Here is a 22665-nt window from a genome sequence, read left to right on the forward strand (position 1 = left end):
CTGTGCCATGCTGTCAGCATTGACTGCCTGGCCCTGTGCCAAGGGTTGCAGACCTGAGCCGCCTCAAGCGGCTCCCAGGGTCCTGCTTTGTGCACCGGCCTGTGCACTGTGTTCCTGGCTGCACACCAGGGGTTGCAGATCCAGCCGCCTTGTGCAGCTCCCAGGGTCCTGGTCCCTCCTGGACCCCCTGTGCAGCACTACCTGCACTGACACCGCGTTCCTCAGTGGCAGGCTGGGGGCGCGGCTGCTTACCACTCCTGTCCCACGAAGAGGTCTTCGGTGCAACAGCTCCACCCCACTGGCCAGCTGTTGCCAGCTCTTCTTTTTTGCCTGTCCTCTTCTCCGTCCCTCATCATAGCTGCCTGTGTGCTGGGCACACTGCTCTTTTATACCCTCTGAGGACTCTGCCCCCAGATTGCAAACAGACCAATCAGGTTAAAGCAAAGTACAGGCTTCAACCAGGTCCGGGTTCTCTGCCTTGCCCTGGGTAGGGGTGGGGCAAGCTCCTCCCCAGGAATCGCCTGATTGGTAGAAGGGCTCCACCAATCTCAATGAAGATTTGCCAAACCTGGGATGTGCTGGGCAGCTATTGGTAAGCCCACCACAGCTGATAGAACTTTTTCAATCCTGTAAAATCTATCCTTTGCATCAGTTTTTCACCAGTCCCATGGGATGCCCCTGCCCACTACAGGACAGGGAGGCCCAGGTAAGGGACATTCCTTACCTTCTATCAAAGCTGACCTCATGAAGGAACACCTTGAGAGGCTGGATACCTTCAAGTCAGCCAGCCCTGATGGTTTACACCCCAGGGTACTCAAGGAGCTGGCAAGCATCATAGCTCAGCCCCTGGCATGGATCTTTGAGAACTCCTAGTGCTCTGGTAAAGTGCCCGAGGACTGGAAGAAGGCCAATGTGGTGCCTATCTTCAAGAAAGGGAGGAAAATGGATCTGGCAAACTATAGGCCCATCAGCCTGACCTCTATCCTGGGGAAGGTCTTGGAAAAGATTATCAAAGAGGCCATCCTTAACAGACTGGCTGACGGCAACATCCTGAGGGATAGCCAGGACGGGTTTGTTGCGGGTAGGTCTTGCTTGACCAATCTCATTTCCTTTTATGACCAGGTGACCTATCACCTGGACAAGGGGGAAAGAGATTGATGTCATATATGTTGACTTTAAAAAAGCCTTCGATCTGGTATCCCATGATCACCTCTTGGCAAAACTGGCTAACAATGGCCTCAGCCTCACCACAATCCGGTGGCTGGGGAATTGGCTCCGCAGTAGGACCCAGAGGGTGGTGGTTGATGGAAGTCAATCATCGTGGTGCGCTGTGACCAGTGGGGTCCCTCAAGGCTGTGTCCTAGGGCCTATACTGTTTAACATATTAATTAATGATGTAGACATTGGTGTCAGAAGCAGACTGGCCAAGTTCACCGAAGACACCAAACTCTGCGGTAAAGCATCCACACCTGAGGACAGGAGGGTAATTCAGGCAGATCTTGACAGGCTGCAGCATGCTTATAGGCTCATCAGTGCTACACTGGTTAGCGCTACAGAGGAAAGGGACTTGGGGCTCATGATTGAACACAAAATGAACATGAGCCTTCAATGTGATGCTGCGGCTAGGAAAGCGAGCAAAACGCTGGTTTGCATCCATAGATGCTTCTCAAGAAAATCCTGGGACATCAATCTCCCGTTGTACTCGGCCTTGGTGAGGCCACAGTTGGAGTACTGCGTCCAGTTTTGGGCTCCACAATTCAAAAAGGATGTGGAGAAGCTTGAGAAGAGGAGAGCCATGCACATGATCAGAGGTCAGGAAAACAGACCTTATGATGAAAGGCTGAGAGCCATGGGACTGGAAGCCATGGGACTCGTCAGCCTGGAAAAGCACAGGCTCAGGGGTGATCTGGTGGTCATGTACAGGTTTATCAGAGGTGCTCACCAGGATCTGGGGGAACGTTTGTTCACCAGAGTGCCCCAAGGGATGACAAAGTCGAACGGTCACAAACTCCTCCATGACCATTTCAGGCTGGACATAAGGAAGAATTTCTTTACTCTCCAAGCCCCCAAGGTTTGGAATAGACTGCCACCATAGGTGGTTCAAGCACCTACTTTGAACACCTTCAAGAGACATTTGGACGTTTATCTTGCTGGGATCCTATGATCCCTGCTGACTTCCTGCCCCTGGGCAGGGTGCTAGACTCGATGATCCTCTAGGGTCCCTTCTAGCCCTAGTGTCTATGAATCTATGAATCCTGTTTGGGGTTCACTTCTTGTAGTTTTCAGGGTAGAGACCGCACGATTGGTTGGTCTTCATAATCTTTTAGGTGGTCTATGGGGGTCTGCACACGTCTTAATGACTTCATTCACTGTGAAAATCTTATTGGTGAATGTTTGTTCATAACCTTTCTCAGATCTCCCTTTGGCCTCCTTTTCTGGTCTCCTTTTGGTCACTCCCACATGGTCTCCTTTTTTAGACAGAGGCACTGCTTCTTTTATTTTAAAATATTCCTTGTTCACAGTTTTCCACACCCGCAGAGAGTTTGAGGAGTTCATATCAACAGGTCTGGCGCAGATAGATCTGTGAAAGCTGTGGTGATAGCGCTTTATAAATTCTGGTAACACATCAGTGTAGCAAAAGTTATTGTGGGCTGTAAAATACCTCCACATCTTTGATTGTAATGTTCTGTTAAGCCACTCTACCACTGCCACTTTCGCTTCACTATTTATCACAAAATGGTGAATATTATACTGCTTTAATAGTTTGCTTAAAGATTTTTTTTAAAATTCTTTCCACTGATCAGTCTGTAATTTTCAAGGTACCCTCTGTAAAAATGGTTTTAAAGGCCCGGGATATTTCACCCCCCAACTTATCCTTTAGACTTGTGACCGAGGCATGCTTTGATAATGTGCCTATCACTGTTAAGATGTACTTAACTCAGCGGTTGTGGTTGAAGAACTGCAGCATATCCACCAAATCTGCCAGCTATTGCACATCCACATCTGAAACAACAGTCTAATAAACAACTTAGTTCTAATAAAAACAGGGCTGTCTGATAGGTATGAAGTCAAAAGCAGAATGAGAGAAGGATCAAATAATGGAATACTGACCTACTATGTCAAATTTTATGGCATGGGTCTCTCTCCATCATTGATGAGAGGAAGCTTGGATTTGGTTCTGAATCCATCTCTCAATTCTCCTTCTGGTTATGATAGCATGGGTCCATTTCTGCTTATAGCTATTCAAATCAGCTGCCTGTACCCCACCTTAAACCTGAGGTACCACATACTACTTACTGAACTTTGTCACCATGTGGTTTTCCATATTCAAGCAGAAAGCAGCTTTATCTTGCTTTTCCTCTTCACAAAGCAACAAACAGCTTTGCCATGGCATGTGCAGCTCAGTAATATGAGCCAGGCATGCGCAGATCCATGCTCAGCAGCATATCAGGCAAGGAGGAGGGGTAGAATGACACCCCACCCTCCAGAAGGTCTTTGCCTAAGCACTACTCTCTGTCATAATAACAGACTCCTATAGGATGAATGAGCACTGTTTGCATATTTAGAGGCGTAGCAAGCTCCTTTGGTGCCTGGGGAATGGGAAAATTGTCCTATCCACTGGAGAGTGAGAGAGAAGGAGAAGGGAGAGGAGAGGGAGTGGGAGAGGAATCTTACCTGCTAGGGCAATCCTCACTTGAGTGGCAGGTGCTACTGATGCTGATAGCAGCATAGGCTCAAGGCTGCTGCCACTGAGGGGCAGGTAGTGGCACGGGCACCCTGGGGGCTGCTCATGGTGCCTCATTTACCTCCCAACTCCAGATGCAAGGTTGTGACTCCCATGGCAAGACTTTCCAGGGGAGGGAGGGAGAGCATCATTCCACCCTCTTTCCCCCAGATACACTTCTAGGCATGGGGCTATGCCTGCCTGGCTCCTATGGCTAGGTACTACCTGCCACATATGTCTCCTGTGAGGAGGTGGCCATCCCAGTGCCCCCTCTAAGTTGAGACCCAGGGCTAGTATACCACTCAGCCAGCCCTAGTTATGCTACTGTCACATCCTGTATAGAGATGCTACTTTTCTGAACCCATAATAGCTATGGGCTCCTATACATGAATGTGGAGGCTGCTCTGATGCGCTGGAATTCCAGCATGTTGAAACAGACTTGATTAATCAAGTCTGCTGGAGCTTGGCAATTACTGCACTCCAGCATTCTCCTCCATCTCATGTATCAGTGTCCCGGTGCTTAAAAATGGTGGCAGGGGCACATGAACTAAAGCTCGAATGAGCTTTAGTTCAAGCACTCCCACTGCCATTTTTAACCCCAGGGATACAAGACAGAGGTGCTTTAATTAGAGCAGCTCTCAGAGCCCCTCTAATTAAAGTATCGCCCCCGCCCCCCCAGAGCACATGTAAAGGTACCCTATGATTGCAAGTACAGAAAAAATAACTAGAAGGTGCGTGGCAAATTAACTAGCCTGATAAAGCCACAAAAAAAAATCCAATGAAGATTTAATAAGTAGATCACAAGTGCAAAAAGAAGAGCCTTTTCTGGAATTCTCTGCTTTTATGGCTGGCTCCCTACATACTTAACAAATTAGGTCAGGGGTGCCACATATATGGTCTCTGGGCCAGATCCAGCTCACAGAGCAATTTTGCCCATTCCATGGGGCTCCCAAAGGGGCTGGGAATTTGGGGGTAGGATGAGCAAGGCATGGCCTGCTACAGAATTCCCAGCTATGAAGCCCTATCAAGGGTTCACATTGGTGGTGAAGGGGGAATGATAGTTGTGTTAACCCCCACACAGCTGCTCACCCTGCCACCAGGTTCAGATCAGGCCAGTGAAGCTTTTTGCAGTCTAGATCCAGCTTCCAAGTGTCACAACCCAAGGGTGTGATTTTTTGTTTGTGTGTGCTTCGGCACTGCTGAATTATTTCCCGCCATTTGTAGCTGTCTTTGCAGGGTGCATTTCTTCGTTGCAACACAGAAATGCACGTTGCAAGGAGTTCCCGCCATTTGTATTCAGATTTGTGCCCCACTATTGGTCAGTTCTAAATTATTCCTACGTGGCGGCTAGCGATTGGCTTGCTAGCCGTATAAGAGGCTTGAGTGGTTTCCGCCCAAGTTGGAGGACTCCATGAACATCAGGAGGAGGAGACTTCACGTCTTGTGAAGATCTCTAAGCGCTGCGGAGCCTATTGGACCCAGCGTGTATATCAAGAAGGCTATAGGGGTCTGATCAGCCTCTCGCCTCTCCCCGTCGCCGAACGATCCCTCGACGTACCCTTCCCTGCGCGCACAAGTTCCACGGAGCCTAGCAAACTTTGTGCGAGTGAATCCAGAGCTCTGTCCGAGTCCTTAAACTGGGACTTAAGCGAAGTTTTCCTGGAAGTTTTCCAGCCTGCACTGCAACCATCTACGGTGTAAATAAATAATCTTAAATCAACCATTAAGCATCCGTGCCTAATTCTAGCGTGCCGCCTGCCTTCCCTGACCCGGCGTGTCCGGGCTGCTGGCCACAGCCCGACGCGCGAAAAAAGGGCCTCAGACTGCTCCCGGCCCGCACACCAAGGAGCCCTGCATTTTTAATCCAACCTGGGGTGCAAGTGAGTTTGATACCCCTGAGTTAGGTGTAAAGAACCCTCAGTATGTAGATTAGCACATTGGAGTGATAATTAACTTGGTACAGGCGCCAGCTGGGACACTACAAATAACTGCTCCCATTATTTTAGTATTGTTATGCCACCAAAGACAGTTCTACTTGTAAATTTACTACATATTTTAGCTGCTGGGGCCTTTTTTATACTAACAAAGACTTGGCCAGTGCACATTACTGTGTATCATGTACAAACAGCTAGCGTGTAAACATGCAAAATAACTGATTTTACAAGCTATTTGGGTAGCATGCTTATCTGCCTAAGAGCAGGATTAAGCCTCTGATGTTACATTTTTGGCTTAAAGGATTTTACAGTCTTCTAAGTACTACATGCAGTCATAAAATAAACCCTTGAAGCCACCTCTGAACTTTCCAGATGAAATATTACAGCCTATAAAGAACCAACCAAGCATTGCACATTGTACTTTGCTGTTAGTAATGACAGCAAATGTTAACGGACAGATCATGTAAATGCAACCAAAAGATTTTACATGCCCAGTTTTCTTGATGCTGTTATTAGCTAAATAGCTTGGCAAGGCAACACCTTCCTTTAAAATTTTTGGAAAAGTCTTATTAAGAGAAAACTGGAAAATATTGGGAGGTATAAGCCAAACTGAGTATTAACCACTGAAGATACCCAATAGATTATTGGCACACTTAAGTACATTTGCAAATTAAAAAAAAATGCCAGGAATGGGAGAAAACACCACCTTGTTGAAGCTATTGAGAATGATCCCTGCCTTCTACTCCTGCTGTATGAGGGAGCCACTAAATGCCCCTTATCTAGTGATATGTGAAATACTGGAAAACTACTCAGGAGACCTGACAGCAGGCATGCTTCATCAATGCCTGGGCTATGAGGTCCAAGGGGCTTCCTGTAGGTATATGAGGGCAGAGATTTGATGCGATTGTAGCTCTGTATCTGTGACAGAGAAACAGCAGAAATGCAAAGCAGCACATCAAAAAGGTAAAAAGAAAGACCCAGATAGCATGAGTATAACCTTGAGAAAAATAAGAGCTTTTGGGTAGAGTGCTGGCTGTGGCTTAGAACTAGGAACAGAAACCTGTCTCCTGCAATTTGATTGCTATTCTGTTGAGGGGCTCAGGACCTTATGTATTATCTTCTTAAACAAATCAGGAGTATATCAGATAAATACTCATTTCCACCATTATTTTCTTTTCCTAATGGGAAAAACCTGCAAAACTCTAAATACTGGCTAAGCATTCAGGCCTAAAAGGGTCACTTTATTCTTGCCTTTCTTTATCTAAGAAGTCCAAATAATCACTCTTGTTCTGTTCTAGTTATCTGCTGTTGATGGATACACACACGACAGATCAGCCCTGAAGCTTGGCAACTAGCTTTAGGGATAAGGTACTGCTATTTTTTTTCTAATACATGTTTTATGCTTTTAAATAGTCTCATTTTTTGCCCAGCAAGTTACAAGCATTTTCAAAATACAAACTTTTAAGTATGCAGTTGCTGAAAACAGAAAACCAGGACTTTACTTAGTTTACATCCATTTCCCAGCAAGTTCCAGTATAGCACACAACTTCACCAGGACAGTGTACTGCTGGCCAAGAAGGAAATTTGCAGATTAACCTTAATATTCACAGTGCTTTCACAAAGCATATAATGTTAATGTTTCCCACATTAGAGAACAAACTTATTTCCATTACTTCTTAATAGGTACCTTATTTTGGTGGGGAACCAATTACCTGTAATTTGAACTCTAAAACATCTTCTCCTGGCTTGATCTTTCCCAGTTCAAGCAAATCTACCAATTGACATTTCTTCCTTCTACATTTTCTGTTGCTCAGTTGTTGCCCTTTCTCCTGATGATGAGAAAACTGGGAAGAAGGATTCTGATTTATGTTTACTGAATAAAATATATTTGGTGCAAAACTTGTGGGTTCCAAGTTAGCATTAGGTGAGGTCCTATTATTTTGCTGAAGACCAACAGATGAACTCTCTGTGGATTCTGACACCACTCTTGGTTGCTGTTGTGAAACTTCATTTCTATTTGCGTAGTTTTGCAGCTTCTTACCAGGCAGAACCTGTTGACAATCAGTGGTTGGCTGATGGATATTATTATTGACAACAATGTTTTGGGCTTCTGAAATATTTAATCTGCTGGTTACTGCAATGGGATTTGGAGACTTGCTTCCTTGGACTGCAACTCCTGTGTAATCAATTTTTTTTTGCTCTGAGCACTCTCTTTGAGTAAGGCAAACAGGTTCTGAAAGCAATGTTACCATTTCCATAGCATCTGCAGACTTTGATTTTGACATCTTATCAAAGGTCCATTCTCTCACCGTGTTTTCAGATGCCAAAGCCTGAGCAGAAACCACCATGCTTCTAATTGCCCTTTCATTTGCACCTGCCTCGTCCAAGGAGCTGTTCTGATATTGGCTGTGTTCCTGAGCTGAAAATCTACTTTCTAAAGAGAGATGTGCTTCCAACCTATTTCCATTAAGCAACCTGGCATCAGGCCCCATACTAACTGTAACTACATCAGGATGTACTCTTTTATCAGGAGTGACATATTCTCTGTCGTCATTTTCAGTTGAAGGAACTGAGTTTGGTATTTGTTTCTTTGAACATCCTGAATACGCTTTCTTTGCATTCCTATAGTTTTGTATTTTCTGGCCTAGTTCCTTCTGTTTTTTTGCAACCATCAAAAGACTCTTTTGCCTAGAAGCAAGTTGAACAAGTTGTTCCCTCAGTGCTCCTTGTTTAAAAGACTCCACTGAAGCCCTATAGGATAGGAATAAAAACCACACCACATTTAATTAAGAACACAAAATAAAGAGGTTTTATATAGTCATATAATATATTTATATATTATTTATTAATACAGAATTAAATCTATTGAGATTATTTATTTATAGATTGTTTATTAAATGATATATAATGTATGTACGTATTCATTATATATATATATTAAACATGTCTAGAACAGAACTATTTAAAAGCATTCTGCAAAAACTGAACAACCATTTCATTTTAAATAAAGTTTGGGGTTCAAATTACACACTTTATGCATAACAAACTGTATGCAAAAATAACTCTGCTGGGGAGCTCAGCATTATCCCCAGAATCAAAATTTAGATAATATTTTTGGTCTTCTATGTAGCATTTATGCATGGAATTGAGAAACCTGAACTATGCAATCCCTTGCCAGTCTTCAGTCCTCTCAGCACCACAAGCCAATTCACAGTTGGTACAGTAATGCCACAGGAATCTCTCTGGACCCTGTCTCTCCCTACATAGTATCACTGTATTCAAAGTCTTCCCCAGCCCAGAATCAGGCACTTCCTTATTCTACAGTTTGCTCTGCATGATCAAACCTACTGCAGCATGAGGTCTGAGGCTGGAGTATTGACTGTGTGCAGTTCTTCAAGTAATTTTTATTCTGTAAAATAAATGTTTTCCTATTCTTTATCCAAGCCTTTCCTTTCAGAAAATGATAGCAACTCTGGACACAGCTTGTTATGCTAGGTGAATGTGGGCATATACATATTAGTTTTATTTACTAAAAAAATCTAAACATTAATTTTATTTACTAAATAAAATTACTAAATAAAATCTTCAGTAAGGAAAATAGATTTCAACAGCAAGCTTCAGCTAAGCCACAGCAAATAGCAGTAAGTGAAACCATTATATTTTAAATTATAAAGAATATCCTAACAATAACCTTCAGAGAGAATTTACATGGTTCATTATTTGTAAAAGCATTTTTCAAATTATCTGTCCTTTCACAATATTCTAGTCTTTTCAATATGTAAGTGAAACATTATTTTTTAAAGTATTCCAATTAATTATTAGAAAATCTTTCAAAATTAATTAAAAGAAATTATGCAGACGATTTATTATCTGACCTAATTTTCGAGCAGTTTTATCTAAACAAGAAGCTCAGACTGGTACCTTTGCAAGCTATCAACAAAATGCTGGTATAGTTCATAACAGTAGTAAAAGCTGGGTCCTTGTCTAAAGTTAAAAGTATAACTCTGGTAAAAACCTTAGGGTAAACATATATATACACAACAGATTATGGGTGCCATATTTTGATATAGTTATTTCATTTTCTAAACTAGAATCAGCTCTATTGAGATAAATATATTTATACTAGTATATCTGTGTCCACACAAATGATATAATATAGTCAAAACAGAAAAACCTCTTACTATCAATAATGCCTAAAAAACTACCATGAAAAGAAGATACTGTTTTTAAAATATGCAAAATAATATACTATAATTTGCTAATGAGACTTTTTAACATATTTAGGCTAAAAATAACAGAAATGCATAAAAAAATATTAGTTCACACATAATGGGTGGATCAATTAGTTAAATAAGTTAAAAATAGAAAGCTCAGAATATAAATAATAAATTGAAAATACAAACTTGCATGCAACTCATTATTCTTGAAAAATAAACACTGAACATTTGCAATACCTCAAAACTATTTATCACTTCAGTTCCACAGAGCAGTTTCATTTACCACATTCAAAAGTCATTCAATAAGTTTGAATGAATGCTAAATAGATTATGCTGAAATTACTAGCCTCTTTATCTGCTGATTAGTTTGTTCACAAGGATGATTTTAGAATGTTAACTCCTCTTGATATAAAACCTAATTTTTCTAATGATCCGCCTTATCAAGAACAGGTTAAATAAACATCAGTTAGGGAGGATTTAGACGCAACATTTCTACATTCATGCAGGTGTTGGACCAGATGACCCTTACGGTCCCTTCCAGCCTTACAATTCTATGAGTCTGGGAGCAATCTAAATACCTTATCTCATCTGATATGCCAGAGGAATGATCTTCTATGAGATGAAGCGTGATATTGTGGTCTAGGAACTGATTGGACTCAGGTTACCTGAATGCAGTCCTTGGTGTTGTCACAGAATTCTTCTGCAGTCTTGAGAATGCCATCTAGGACTTGTCTCCCATGCAGACCCCAAGCCTGTCATTGAGATGTACATCCTGCCACTTACTCCTGCTCAGTGTGCACCATAGCCCAGAAATTCAGATGTCTAGATGGCATAAAGCAGCCATGAGCACATTCCCACACATGCCGTTCTCAGCCTCTCCATTTTTTGAGAGCTCCTTGGCAAGTGGCATTAATTTTCCTCCATTCCCAATATTTTGTTCTTGCTCCTTCTCCTGCTCTGTTTAACTTTTCATGCAGAATGCTTCTGACAAAGGGGCCATTTCTCATGATGTATTTGTACAAATATTTTATCAGCAAGTGCTGGCCAAACCTTAAAAATTACGCTAGGCATAAACTCTCACTGAAATCAACTGAAGCCAATAGGAATAGTCATTGACAAAAGACAGAATAAAGATCACAAAGTTTTGCCTCACCAAGTTTTGCCTCCATGTTGCAATGGGGCCAAGTCAGAGCTCTAGGACCACCCAGTCTCAATCAGGGAAGCAGGGTAATTCATCCCCTAAAACTGCATGGGAATAAGTGCCAGTTGCAGCAAGCCTGGATCAGTGCCTTGGTCCCAGCTGATCCTAGTGGGGCAATCACAGCAGCCAGTCCCTTAAGGCAACAGGCAACAGGCCCCACTCATTCTAGCCTTTACAGCCCCAACCCAGGTTCTTGCTTTTGGCCCCCGTGTGCTTCCTTGCTTCACCTACTGGATCACTGGTTTAGCTCCTGACTTTGGTTTAGCTGCTGGTTTCAGTTCTGACTTCCAGCAAATTTTGATCCCAACCTTGGGCTCCTGATTTTGGCATATTCTGACTCCGGTCTTGACTCCTGATTCTGGTTCCAACTCCTAGCATATCCTGACTCTGACTTTAGCTCCTGATTCCAGTTCTGACCATGGTATCTCGACCCCCAGCTCCCTAAGAACCCGGCCTTGAACTTGGCCTATCTGTCAGGTCACCACCCCCAACTATTCATGCCCTGGTCCCTAACATGTTACTGCTTGCTTACCACTCTACAAAGATCCACCAATATTGCTTTTTAAAGTACTCATCATCACCACAACCTTTTATGAATGCATGACTTACATTCCACATACCTGTATTTTTTAGCAAGCATGTCTCTTTCTGCTTTCTGTTTTGCAAGCATTCCATTCAACGTATCTTGTATCTGAGACAGCCTCTGAATATACATTTCTGTGCAACATTTTAACATAGCCAAAATATTAATTAAAGTGAGAACTAGAAAATAATTACAATTATTACAGTTTTTAATGCAGCCAATGCAAAGCTGGAAAATGAAAATATTGATAGTACTAAGCAGTACTATCGTGCACGTTAGGAGTCATAACATATGAGCACTCAAGATGAAATTCTCCAAAGAGTGAAGTTCAATTTAAATTAAACTTTAACTTAAATGTAAATAACTTGAATACTGAAAGTAAGGAAGCACATTAGAACATGCAGACAGTCATTAAAGGGACTCTCTAGGGGGATTTAAACCCGTGGTTATAAGGGATCCGGTTTTTTTAAACCTGATGCTTCCATAACTCATGACATCTGGGTAATTCCTGAAGCACAGCACTGGGGAAGGAATGTAATCCAAGTGTTTCACATAATTCTGTAGCACAACTTCTGAGCTATAAAAAAATCATTCAGGTATTTCAAATTAAAACATTATGGGCCAAACCTTCAGCTGGTATAAACCAGCACTGACTTACACCAGCTCAAAATCTAGCCCTTCATTACACGAGTCGACTCATATATATGACCTTTAGGTCATACACACACACACGGGTGGCTCACTAATTTCCATGAAAGCTTCAAAAAAATCACTATTGAACAGAAACCATTCTTTGGAAAACTTCAGCTTTTCAGCGCTGGTAAAGTAATCAGTATAGAGACATTTTTGCACTGTAATGTATATTATTGTATTAGCTACTTTTTCAAATGAGTTCAGCCTGCTCAGTTGTTTTAGAAATGTGGCACCTACTTCAGATACAGAAATCTTTTTTAAAAATCCCATCTTCCTTATTCTATCAAGAATGCAGAAGCAAGAATTTGATACATTGACTATTTTATGAATTATATGAATAGACCGGTTACTCCAAGTAATGTGATATAAAAATAAATGTATACTAGCCATACTAGAGTCATTTCATATAAAATATTAAAATATATACAGTATATGAAAGACCAAAAGAGAAAAATAGATTAAAAATTGACCCAATTTGCTAGCTATCTCCCTGTGCTCCTCTTATTTCACAAGTTAAAATGATCCTATTAGATGCCCTCTTTTCCTTGGTCTACAGTACAACATAAAAATGAGAGGTCTAAACTGGTTCAGATTCAATAATATCTCAAGCATGGTCACCAACAAGTCCCTATGGATGTTAATAAGACAATTTGATAAACAAATATAATCAAACCCATTAGCAAACAGGAAGTACAAGATTTTAATTTCTATCAGCCATTACATCTGAAAATGGAGCATTGCAAGATTAAAATAGAAAACTACAGGAAGGTGGCTTTCTTATGTTACCCAGTATATTTAGTCATTAAAATAAGGAAGGTGTTAAAATACTATACTTATTAAAGTGACAGACTCATACTTCTGGTAAGAGCTGGGTATACAGCATTTAACTGCCTTGTAAATTTATCTTCATGTTAAAGTTCCTCTACATTGATGATGATACTTATACCTCTTTCTGAGTAACAACTACAATTTAGGTTAGTAGAAGCCAAATTATTCAGTTATTTTGTCACTAAGGGCTGAATAAAGATGACGATATTCATTTATTTTATGACCTTAATCAGGGGAAGCCTGATACTCCTTATTTTCTCATTTTATAAAATTGAGCAGATCTCTGTTTCAGCCTTATCACGAGGCTTTCCTGGTTTTACAAGTACATGAAAAATTGATAATTTTCAGCAGCAGTTCTCAACTTTTCTTTTCTATATTCAATGTGGATTCACCTTTCCTGAAAAAATGGACTTTTACAGGTTACTGATACATTTTTACATAATCGCACACCTTTTTTATTAAACCCTTTTTTCTGTAAGGCTGTATGAATTTTACGTGTCACATGCTTTTTAAAGGATTCAGCAGAAATTGTAAGCTTTCAAATGTAGTTACTTTTGAAGACATTAAGCTATAATCAGTTTGGATTTACACTGGCTACTGCTACTGCAAACACAAATAATAGGTCCCTACAATGGAAATCACATCAGGAAAGGCTGCAGCAATAGAAAACAACTATCCTGCCCCTTCTGTTGAGGAGTTGAATGATTATTTGATAAGTCGTGTATGCCTGCAAGTGGGCTGTACTGGCTGTGAATGGTACGTGACAAGCGAGGCAGGGAGCATCCATTAATGAAGAGCATTCCTGAATCAGTCTCTGCCAGCTGAGCTCCTGTGGAACCCAGGCAATAGCTCAAAACTGTCTTGAATAGCAACAGAAATGTTGAGGCACTAGGAGTTGTATCCATCAGATGTGTTCTCTTAAGAATAATCTGACCCAGAGTCCAAAACCCCCCTACAAGTTCAAATATATATAAAGGCCATGTCATATACAGCATTCTTCCTGATAATTTTTTTTCTCTTTCTTTACCTTTTCTCAGAGGTCCCCCCCGCCACACAACTATAATTATACTACAGATTTTTTCAGAGGTACCCCCCGCCACACAACTATAATTATACTACAGTGAAACTGTTGCATTCCATTCTGCAGATCCATGCATAGTTTGTCTTGGCTATGGAGGGGCTCTGAAAAGCCCATACCAAATTATGAATAAAAGACTTGCATTATTGAGCAGTGTGTGGTAACTGTTGTAAGCTGTTGCTCTTATTGACTTATTAGTTCTTCTCTGACCATCTTGCTTTGCTCAGACTAAATTGGTATTATCTTTATGCCAACAAATAGCCTGTTTCCCTTTTTATCTTTATACATATCCCAGATAATGATCAGAAGTACCCCTGAAAAATACATATACCCAAACGTGAGAACAGATCTACTTCTCAAATTCGATTTTCTATAAGAATGTATTAAAGTTCTTTACTTAGAATAATGATCATAGATATTAGAACAATAATGGAAACTGAACTTGAATTCACATTTACCTGCATCTTTGGGGGTTCTTAATTCAAAAAGTAGCAGTTTTTTCTGCTTCTCTTCTATATCTTGTAATACAGTAATAATGGACTTATGCTATCAAATACAAAATGTATTATAAAAGGTAGAGAGACAAAGTTTCATGCATTCTACAAACAAACTGAATCTAAATTCTGATACAATATACTTGGCTTTCAAAGCACCCTGGTGCCGTTAATTCAGTTAAATAAAAACAAGAGGCATTTAATTCAATCTGACAATGAACAGCATAATCAGTACAGCAGCCTATGGTGTTTATTTTAATATTAAATTAAACTTATTTAACACTTTTCCCACATTTTCCATTCTTGATGTGCCAAAGATATTTATATTGGTAATACCTAACTGCATCAGAGAACCTGTCAGGTACAAAGCAGGGGATTTTGGCAACAGGGCAAGGGCCATTTAGGTATTTTGGGATCTGTAGAGAAGAATGGTGAGGCAGATTTGGAATCATGGGATAAACACATTTGGTGGATATTTCTTCTAGAATGATACACAGTGAAACAGTTAACACTGGGCACATCTACACGTGCAATTATTGCTCCCAGGTGCATGGGACCATAGTATGGTGAGCTGGGTTGAAGCAACCTCAGGTGGCAGGGGGCCCAGGGGCTCAGCCTGCCAGCCCAGGGCTGTTTCAGCTTGACTCAATATGCTAGCTGGCAGGCAGCTCCTGCACTGAAGCACCTTCATGCCCCAGCCAGCCACATCAGTGTCTACGCGTGCAGTGCTGCAGAGTAAAAAGCTCTCCAGCAGTGTAGTACTTGTAAATACTAGTTTATTAATTTACTCCAGCCTAATAACCCTACACATGTAGAAGCCAAGACATTTACTGCACAGTTAATTAGTCAACTCAGTAGTAAACATCTCATGTAGATGCACCCACTGAGTTGGAGCCATTTGAAGAATACCAAATCCCTTTACATTTGCTTAGTGTTTTCAAGGTTTTCTTTGTGACCATATGTGCTAAAACTTCTTTAATAACATCATTTTGGGTGGGGGCAAAATGAAGGGAATTTTCCACAGCAATTTCTGCTGCCATAGCATGCCTATGGCCTGAAGTAGAGACAGTTTGCTGTTATTGGAGCTGCTGTAGACTCATGAATTCTCCCTGCAGAGGACCTAGGTCAAAATAATTTTGGCTGCCTGTAGACGTTAAAAAACAAAAAACCCCCTCGCACTTTCCAGAAGAAGCAGCACATTATTTCAACCCCGCTCTGCAGTGTCTGTAGAAATCAGGTGCTTCAGCAGGGATTTTTTTGGCACTTTTATTTAAAGCTGATTAAATCAGTTATTAGATAAGAGCGCCAAAAAAGCCCCATTAAAGTGTCCAGTCTTTACAGACATTGGGCGAGCCAGGTCCAACTAAGGTGCTGCCTCTTCTGGACATGCACGGGGCTTGGCATGGGAACACACTGCGTTTAAAGTGCCATTTTGTTTTTTGGGTTTTTTGCTTTTTGGGCTTTTTTTGTTTTTAATGTCTGCAAGCAGCAGATTTTCTATTAATGTTTTTTCAACCAACAAAATATAAATGTCTCCAATTAACATGTTGTTATCAAGTTAAGTCACTGCTGTCCATGGAGCCACTTCGGAAATACTGGCAAGAGGCTTTCATGGATCCTGGCACATTTGTACATTTGTATAAATGACACGGTATATTTGCACAATAAGTGCAGATGGAGAAGACTCATGACCAAAAGAAAAGGAAACAGAACACACAAATGAACTTATCCAGTGTGTAACACTTGGATCATAACATAAACTACAAGGATATTTTACCTGGTAAAAATACATACAAAACAGAAATTGACTGCACTCTAAAACACTATAACAAACTTTTTACACTATAATTAAACTTACTGTAACAGGAAGCCAGAAGCTGCTGTTATGAAACAGAATCAGATTAATTGTAAGGGCTGCTGGGCAAGTAAACAAGTGGGCAAGACAAGATATGCTAGCCAGATAGCAGGTGGTAGGGTGGAAGAAAGGAGCCACCGATTAGTCCATAATCAGAAAAACTAACACCTGGGGGCCAGGGAGTAATGGTCTGCAGGTGATAACAGAAAGAGTGAGATAAAGGCTTGCTTCAAAGCAGAGGAGGTGGCAGATGATCAGAAAGCAAAGCAATGCACAGCCACAAGAGAAATCTCTGTGGAGGAACTGAGCCCTCTCATGAGGAGAGGGAAAGAGATGGTGTGCTGAGGGAATTAGATTTCCAGGAGCAGAGCAATATGAAGCTCAGGGGTGGATTACTGGAGCAGGCTTCATTTGCCTGACCCAGCACAGTATGAGTTAGAGACAGCAGATCCTTTTTTCCTTTGTGTCCCAAGGTGAGGTATGTTGTATTAAAGTGGGGTCTTATTTCATTTTGTTTTCTCACTGGAGGACCAGGAAGAGACTAGCAAGGGGAGATTTGGAGGTCCCAGTTGTGCCAGAGAAGCATGAAGAGGTTTGAGCCTGCCAGGGCAGGCCCAAGCTGCAAAAATGGCTAGAGGAGGCAGGAGCCAGGGCCAGGGATTCAGGGATGGGGCCCAGCACCCAAAAGGGACAAGACCTGAAGAGATAAGGGTCTGAAGAACCAAGAGATTGTACTTGGGGCCAAAAGCCCGTTGAAATAACCAATTATTGGCACCTGCGAGGCATGCGTGTGGCTGTAGGGGCAGTTGGAAGCTATGAATACAGCCTTTAAGGCTAGGGACAGACATTCAAAAAGCCTGAGCCTGAATTGATTCAGTCTTTGAAGGTTAGTTTAACCTGGCTAGACTGAACTGCTTTGTAACCAGACAAACATTCTCTCTGGACTGAGAAAATTCAGGCACAGCCCTAAGCAGTCACTGTTCTGTCTGCCTGTCCCAGTGAAACTGGAGACACACACACATCTGCATTAGCTAGCATATCATATGCCTAGGGTCCATGGGCTGGGGTCCCTGCTGTGGGAGATGGGAGGGAGGGAGGGAGGGGGGATTTCCAACTTGAGCAGTGGCTAGTGGGGGAAGGGGGGATAGGGCAGGAAGAAGCCAAGCAGATCCTGCTGTGCCTCTAAGTTTCTGTTGGAGTTCCAGCCAGGGAGAGCCCCACCCAGCCAAGAGAGCATGCTGGGATGCTAGGGGTGGCTGATTTATCTTAAAACAACAAAGGGTCTGGGACAGACATTGCATAGACCAGTTTGAGCCAAATCGGTTAAGTCTGATACTACATTCAACCAGGTTTAGTACAAACCAGTTTCAGCCATTTTCAACCTGGTTTATGTGCACTGAACATCTGTTCTGTTACAGGTTTAAGCCAGTTTCTGATCACTTAAACCAGTTTATGTGTAATGTCTGTCCCTAGCCTAAGGCACTGAGTGTTAAGAAAAAAAGAGTGGTGGGACCTAGACCAGTAAGTCCCCTGGGGTCCTGGGCAGCCTTCCAGCATTTTTTAGAAACAGCAAAGGCATGGCAGATGAGTGGAGAAGGACCCAGGGACCACGTAGGCAGAAATGAAGGATCAGAGTAGTGTGCTAATTCGACACCCAACCTCATCCTGCTACACTTACCATATCATGTTTCTCTCTAGCCTTATCACGGTGCAAAATCAAAGGTTCATCAGGCATGTTACAGCAATCATAACAACTCTGTGGTGATCTTCTTGATCTAGAAGGAGGTATATCTTTCCCCCCACAATTAATAAAACACAAATATCATTTTAAAAATATGAAATGTATATAAAATAACAATAATGTCTAATGGTCAATTATACAGATTACAAAGAAATAAAGCAGACCACAGTGTAAAGAAAAAATCTTCTATATGTAAAAAAGATTAAATCAATTTCCATTATGGAGACTGTATTAAGTCTAACTAAAATATTCCTATATGTCTACTAAAACTACAAGGCTTATGTGAGGGGAGAATATGGATGAACAATAAATTTGAAGGAGACAGATACATCTGTTGAGAAACTCCACTAACTCTAACAATAAAAGATTAATTTAATATATTTTATATTTTTATTGTAAATAAATAATCACCAAAGAATTTCTACAGCTAGAAAGAAAGAAAGTCTGTCCCTGATATGAAAAATCAGCATCTGCAAACCTGCATGGAAACCTGCAGTATTTTGAGGTACATTTGTTTCCTCAAGACTAGAATATAAATCTGCAACATAACATTATGAAACAGACAACATACCAGTAACCTCAGTTACTTTCTCAGCAACGCCAGTGTCAGCAGCACCATAAGATTTAAGCAGTTCCTTCATTTTATCACTACAGGCTTTATCCAATGCAGTGTTCCCATCATTGTCTTTCTCATTAGGGTTCGCTCCATGTTGTAGTAGAATGCTGACTGCCTATAATATAGTAATTTATTATTATCATTAGCATTATAGTTCTCCTAAAACGTGGTAGATGATACACAGATAAAGAATGAGGGTGCACTTCTTGCTGTGATGAGTTAACCGTTTAACAATTCTAGGGTTGGCAAACTGGTTAATTGACCAGTCAAATATTGTCTACTGACCAGTCAATGGACTGCATATTTTTGACTAGTCAAAGATTAGAGCAATTTTACAACAAAAAAACCTTACATTTTTGGTAGTTTTCTTGACAGAAATAGGATTTTTTTATTGCTTTCTAAAATTTCTTAATGGAAAATTTGTGTTTTTTCTGTATATAATTCAGACCTATTGGCATTTTTTTACAATTTTTGACAGAAATGCCCCCTGCCAATCTACGAAAGTTTATTTGACTAGTCCAGGGGTGGGTGAAATATGCCCCAAGGGCTGCATCCAGTCTGCCAGGCCATTCTATCTGGCCCACAGGACCCCTAAAAAATTTAGAAAATATTTATCTGCTCCTGGCTGCCTGCCAAAGACGATGGGAGCCAGGGGCAGAGGAACCCAGGGGGAGCCAGCAGCAGGAGGTAGAAGCCCAGCCCCACCCCACTCCCAGCCATTTCACTGCTTCCTGCCCCTGCCCTGCTCCAGCACCACGTGGCTTCTGGCTGCCTGGCTGGATCAAGGGGCAGGGGGCCCAACCAGTACGGGGGTGCGTGTGTGCATGCAGACAGGGCCAGAGAGTGTGTGTGTGTAGGCAGGGGCTCTGTGTGTGTATGTATGTGTGAATGCAGGCAGGGGCAGTGTGTATGTGTGTGCTTGTGTGTGTCTGTGTGTGCAGGCAGGGGCAGTGTGTGTGTGTAGGCAGAGGCGGACAGTGTGTGTGTGTGTAGGCAGGGGCAGTATGCGCATGAGTGTGTAGGCAGGGTTAGTGTATGTGTGTGTGTGTAGGCAGGGGGAGAGTGTGTGTGTGTGTAGGCAGGGGTAGCAAGAGCATGTGTGTGTGTTTGTAGGGTGAGTTCCACACACACACCGCATGATACACAAGCACCCACACCCCCCTCGCCCTCCCACACACACAGACCCCCACATCCACACTCCTCACACACCCCTGCCACCCTCCCCCCACACACAACCCCCCACAAACCCCATACCCATCCACACCCCATATACTCTCACACACACACAGCCACCCACAAACCTATACCCCCCCACAACATACAAGTGTAAGACTTCATTTTTAGCTATTGTGCAATCACCTTTATGTATATATTACACAAACACATGTAAATGAGGACAAAAATATTTGTTTTAATCAAATTAATGAATGTTTTAGATATTCACTTTTTCTGATTTAATTTGGTATTTTTCTGGTTCCGAGATGGCAAAACCCCTTGCTGAAAGGAGCACTTCTGGGGGCAAAGGTCATGGGTTAGAGGGCGGGACTTCTGGTCCCAAGATGGTGACCAAGGGGTGGGGCACCTGTCACGGGGTTGGGCTATGCATGCAGCCCTCGACACCTTGCCAAAACTCAGTAAGTGGCCCTACTTCCGAAATAATTGTCCACCCCTGGATTAGTCAAATACCCAACCCTAAACAAGATAAAGCAAAATATGAAGAGAAAGAGAAAGACCCAAACAACTATCACTAGCACATGTCTACTTAGTTTTAATGTCTTATATCCTTAATTCTTGTTGATTAAATATATAAACAATTTACAACTGTTTTTAAGCATATTGTTTTCATATTGTTAATATGTGCCACAGTGTATCCTAAAGCAGTTCCACATTAACAAAATATGATTAATGCCATGCCACCCATTTAGATTAGAATAACGAAGTCCAGAAAACAAGTAGTGTTTCAACTTGTTTGTGAGTTTTGCCATTGTTGTTATTATTATCACTTACATATAATGCTGGCTTTGGTCCCCATCTTACCCTAGTTGGACATACCATTAATTTTTAGGAAAGCACTAATTACACTGAAGTCAGCAGAACTACTCAATGGTTTACAGTTAGGCCTGTGTATAATTACTTCAATGGAAGGACCTGTATTGCTAAAGCATTTTCAGAATGACTCTCCTTAATTCCCCACTTAAATCTTAAACCAACTTTAACATGTTTGTCATAGAGATATTTTGAATCTTGATAAATATTTAGAGTGCTTTTAGAGGGCAGCAGGTAGAATAAAAATCTACTTATGTGCACTTTTAATGAAATCAAAAGCTCTTGTGCTGGTGTTATGGTAACAACTTCCTTTATTGGTTGCCAAATAATGGATGAATTATAGTGACCCTCTTTTCAAGGCCCTATTGACATTCAGTTCCAGTCCAGTGCAATGGCCTCTTTCATGTTTTATTTTCCTGCCTGACAAGAAGAAAGGGATGGAAAACCTGATTTTTGGATTAGCTACACAGGGTACAAGTATGTTTGGGTGCCTATACACATGCTCCGCAGTGGAGGGGTAAGTGGGGCATTTTAATTAGAGCAGTTCTTGGGAGCTGCTCTAATTAAAATGCCCTCAGTGTCTTGTGTATTCAATGTCCCGCATTTCAAAATGGCAGTGGGGGCACTTTAATTAAAGGACCACCCCCACCATTTTGGTGGGGAATGCTGAATACACAAGACACTGCAGTATGTTGAAGCATTCTGGTTAGCACGCTCCAGCAGACTTCATTAATTGAGTCTGCTCTGATGCCTTCTAATCAGAATGCATTGGAGCACTTGCACAAGCACCCTTTGGGTCTATCCAGCCTCTTTTTCCCATTTTCCAGTCCAAAGAAGTCATGGTACAGACTTTTGCTTGGAAAATATCTGGCTGGGCCTTTATACTTCCAATATACAGCGATTTGCTATAGGCTTTTACCCTATGGCATACACACACACACACACACACACACACACACACACACACACACACACATGTGTATGTATATATGTGTGAGTATGTATACACACACACACATATATATACACATATACACACATACACACATACAGATTTTCTTATTTAAAGTAATACTAATATGGTCAGCACTAATTTGTGAAGCCCATGGGCGACTAGTGCCTCATGAGTCTGGGGGGGCACCCACAGATGCTGCTGGCGGTGTTGGCAGCATCGGCAGTGGGGACGGAGCTGGCAAGCACCCACAGATGCTGGCAGCAGCAGTGGCCGGGATGGCCCTGTCGGGGGGGGCACATGACCCGCCTACCAATCGCCTATGGTGAAGCCTACTGGTTTGTACCTTTAGATCCTTTCAAATGGCGCTTTGGGGTGAAATAAATCTGGTAAGGAAAACTTGTCATTATTGGCACAGGGATACCATAGTATTGCAGAACTCAGTGGGGATGTCAGATATCATGGGTCAATGGGATTTCCTCAAGGAGACCATATAATTGATAAGCTACTGTTCTGAAAATCATATTTATTCACTCCTTCCCCTTCCCTCCCTCACTGATGGCAGACTGTCTCACAAATTCTGGAAATTTAAATTAAGGGTCTCCAGTCCTTCAGCAACTTTTAATGTAAGGAAAAAATGATAGAGCATGTTGTTTTTCTATAGTAATAATTCTCCTTTATTACCTTGCTAATATATTCTGCT

At 41.8% G+C, this 22665-nt stretch overlaps 1 protein-coding gene across 1 annotated transcript in view; it reads right to left on the bottom strand.

Annotated features, from left to right (window-relative positions):
* ANKRD31 (ankyrin repeat domain 31) overlaps window positions 1-22665 on the bottom strand; it is a 161125-nt gene that overhangs the window by 29107 nt on the left and 109353 nt on the right. Inside the window, 5 exon segments of the mRNA XM_014525152.1 lie at window positions 7371-8409; window positions 11697-11793; window positions 14717-14804; window positions 18286-18398; window positions 18920-19079. Of these exon segments, the coding sequence (XP_014380638.1) occupies window positions 7371-8409; window positions 11697-11793; window positions 14717-14804; window positions 18286-18398; window positions 18920-19079 (1497 nt within the window).

This window comes from Alligator sinensis, unplaced genomic scaffold (genome assembly GCF_000455745.1).
Source record: "Alligator sinensis unplaced genomic scaffold, ASM45574v1 scaffold290_1, whole genome shotgun sequence".
Lineage (NCBI taxonomy): Eukaryota > Metazoa > Chordata > Crocodylia > Alligatoridae > Alligator > Alligator sinensis.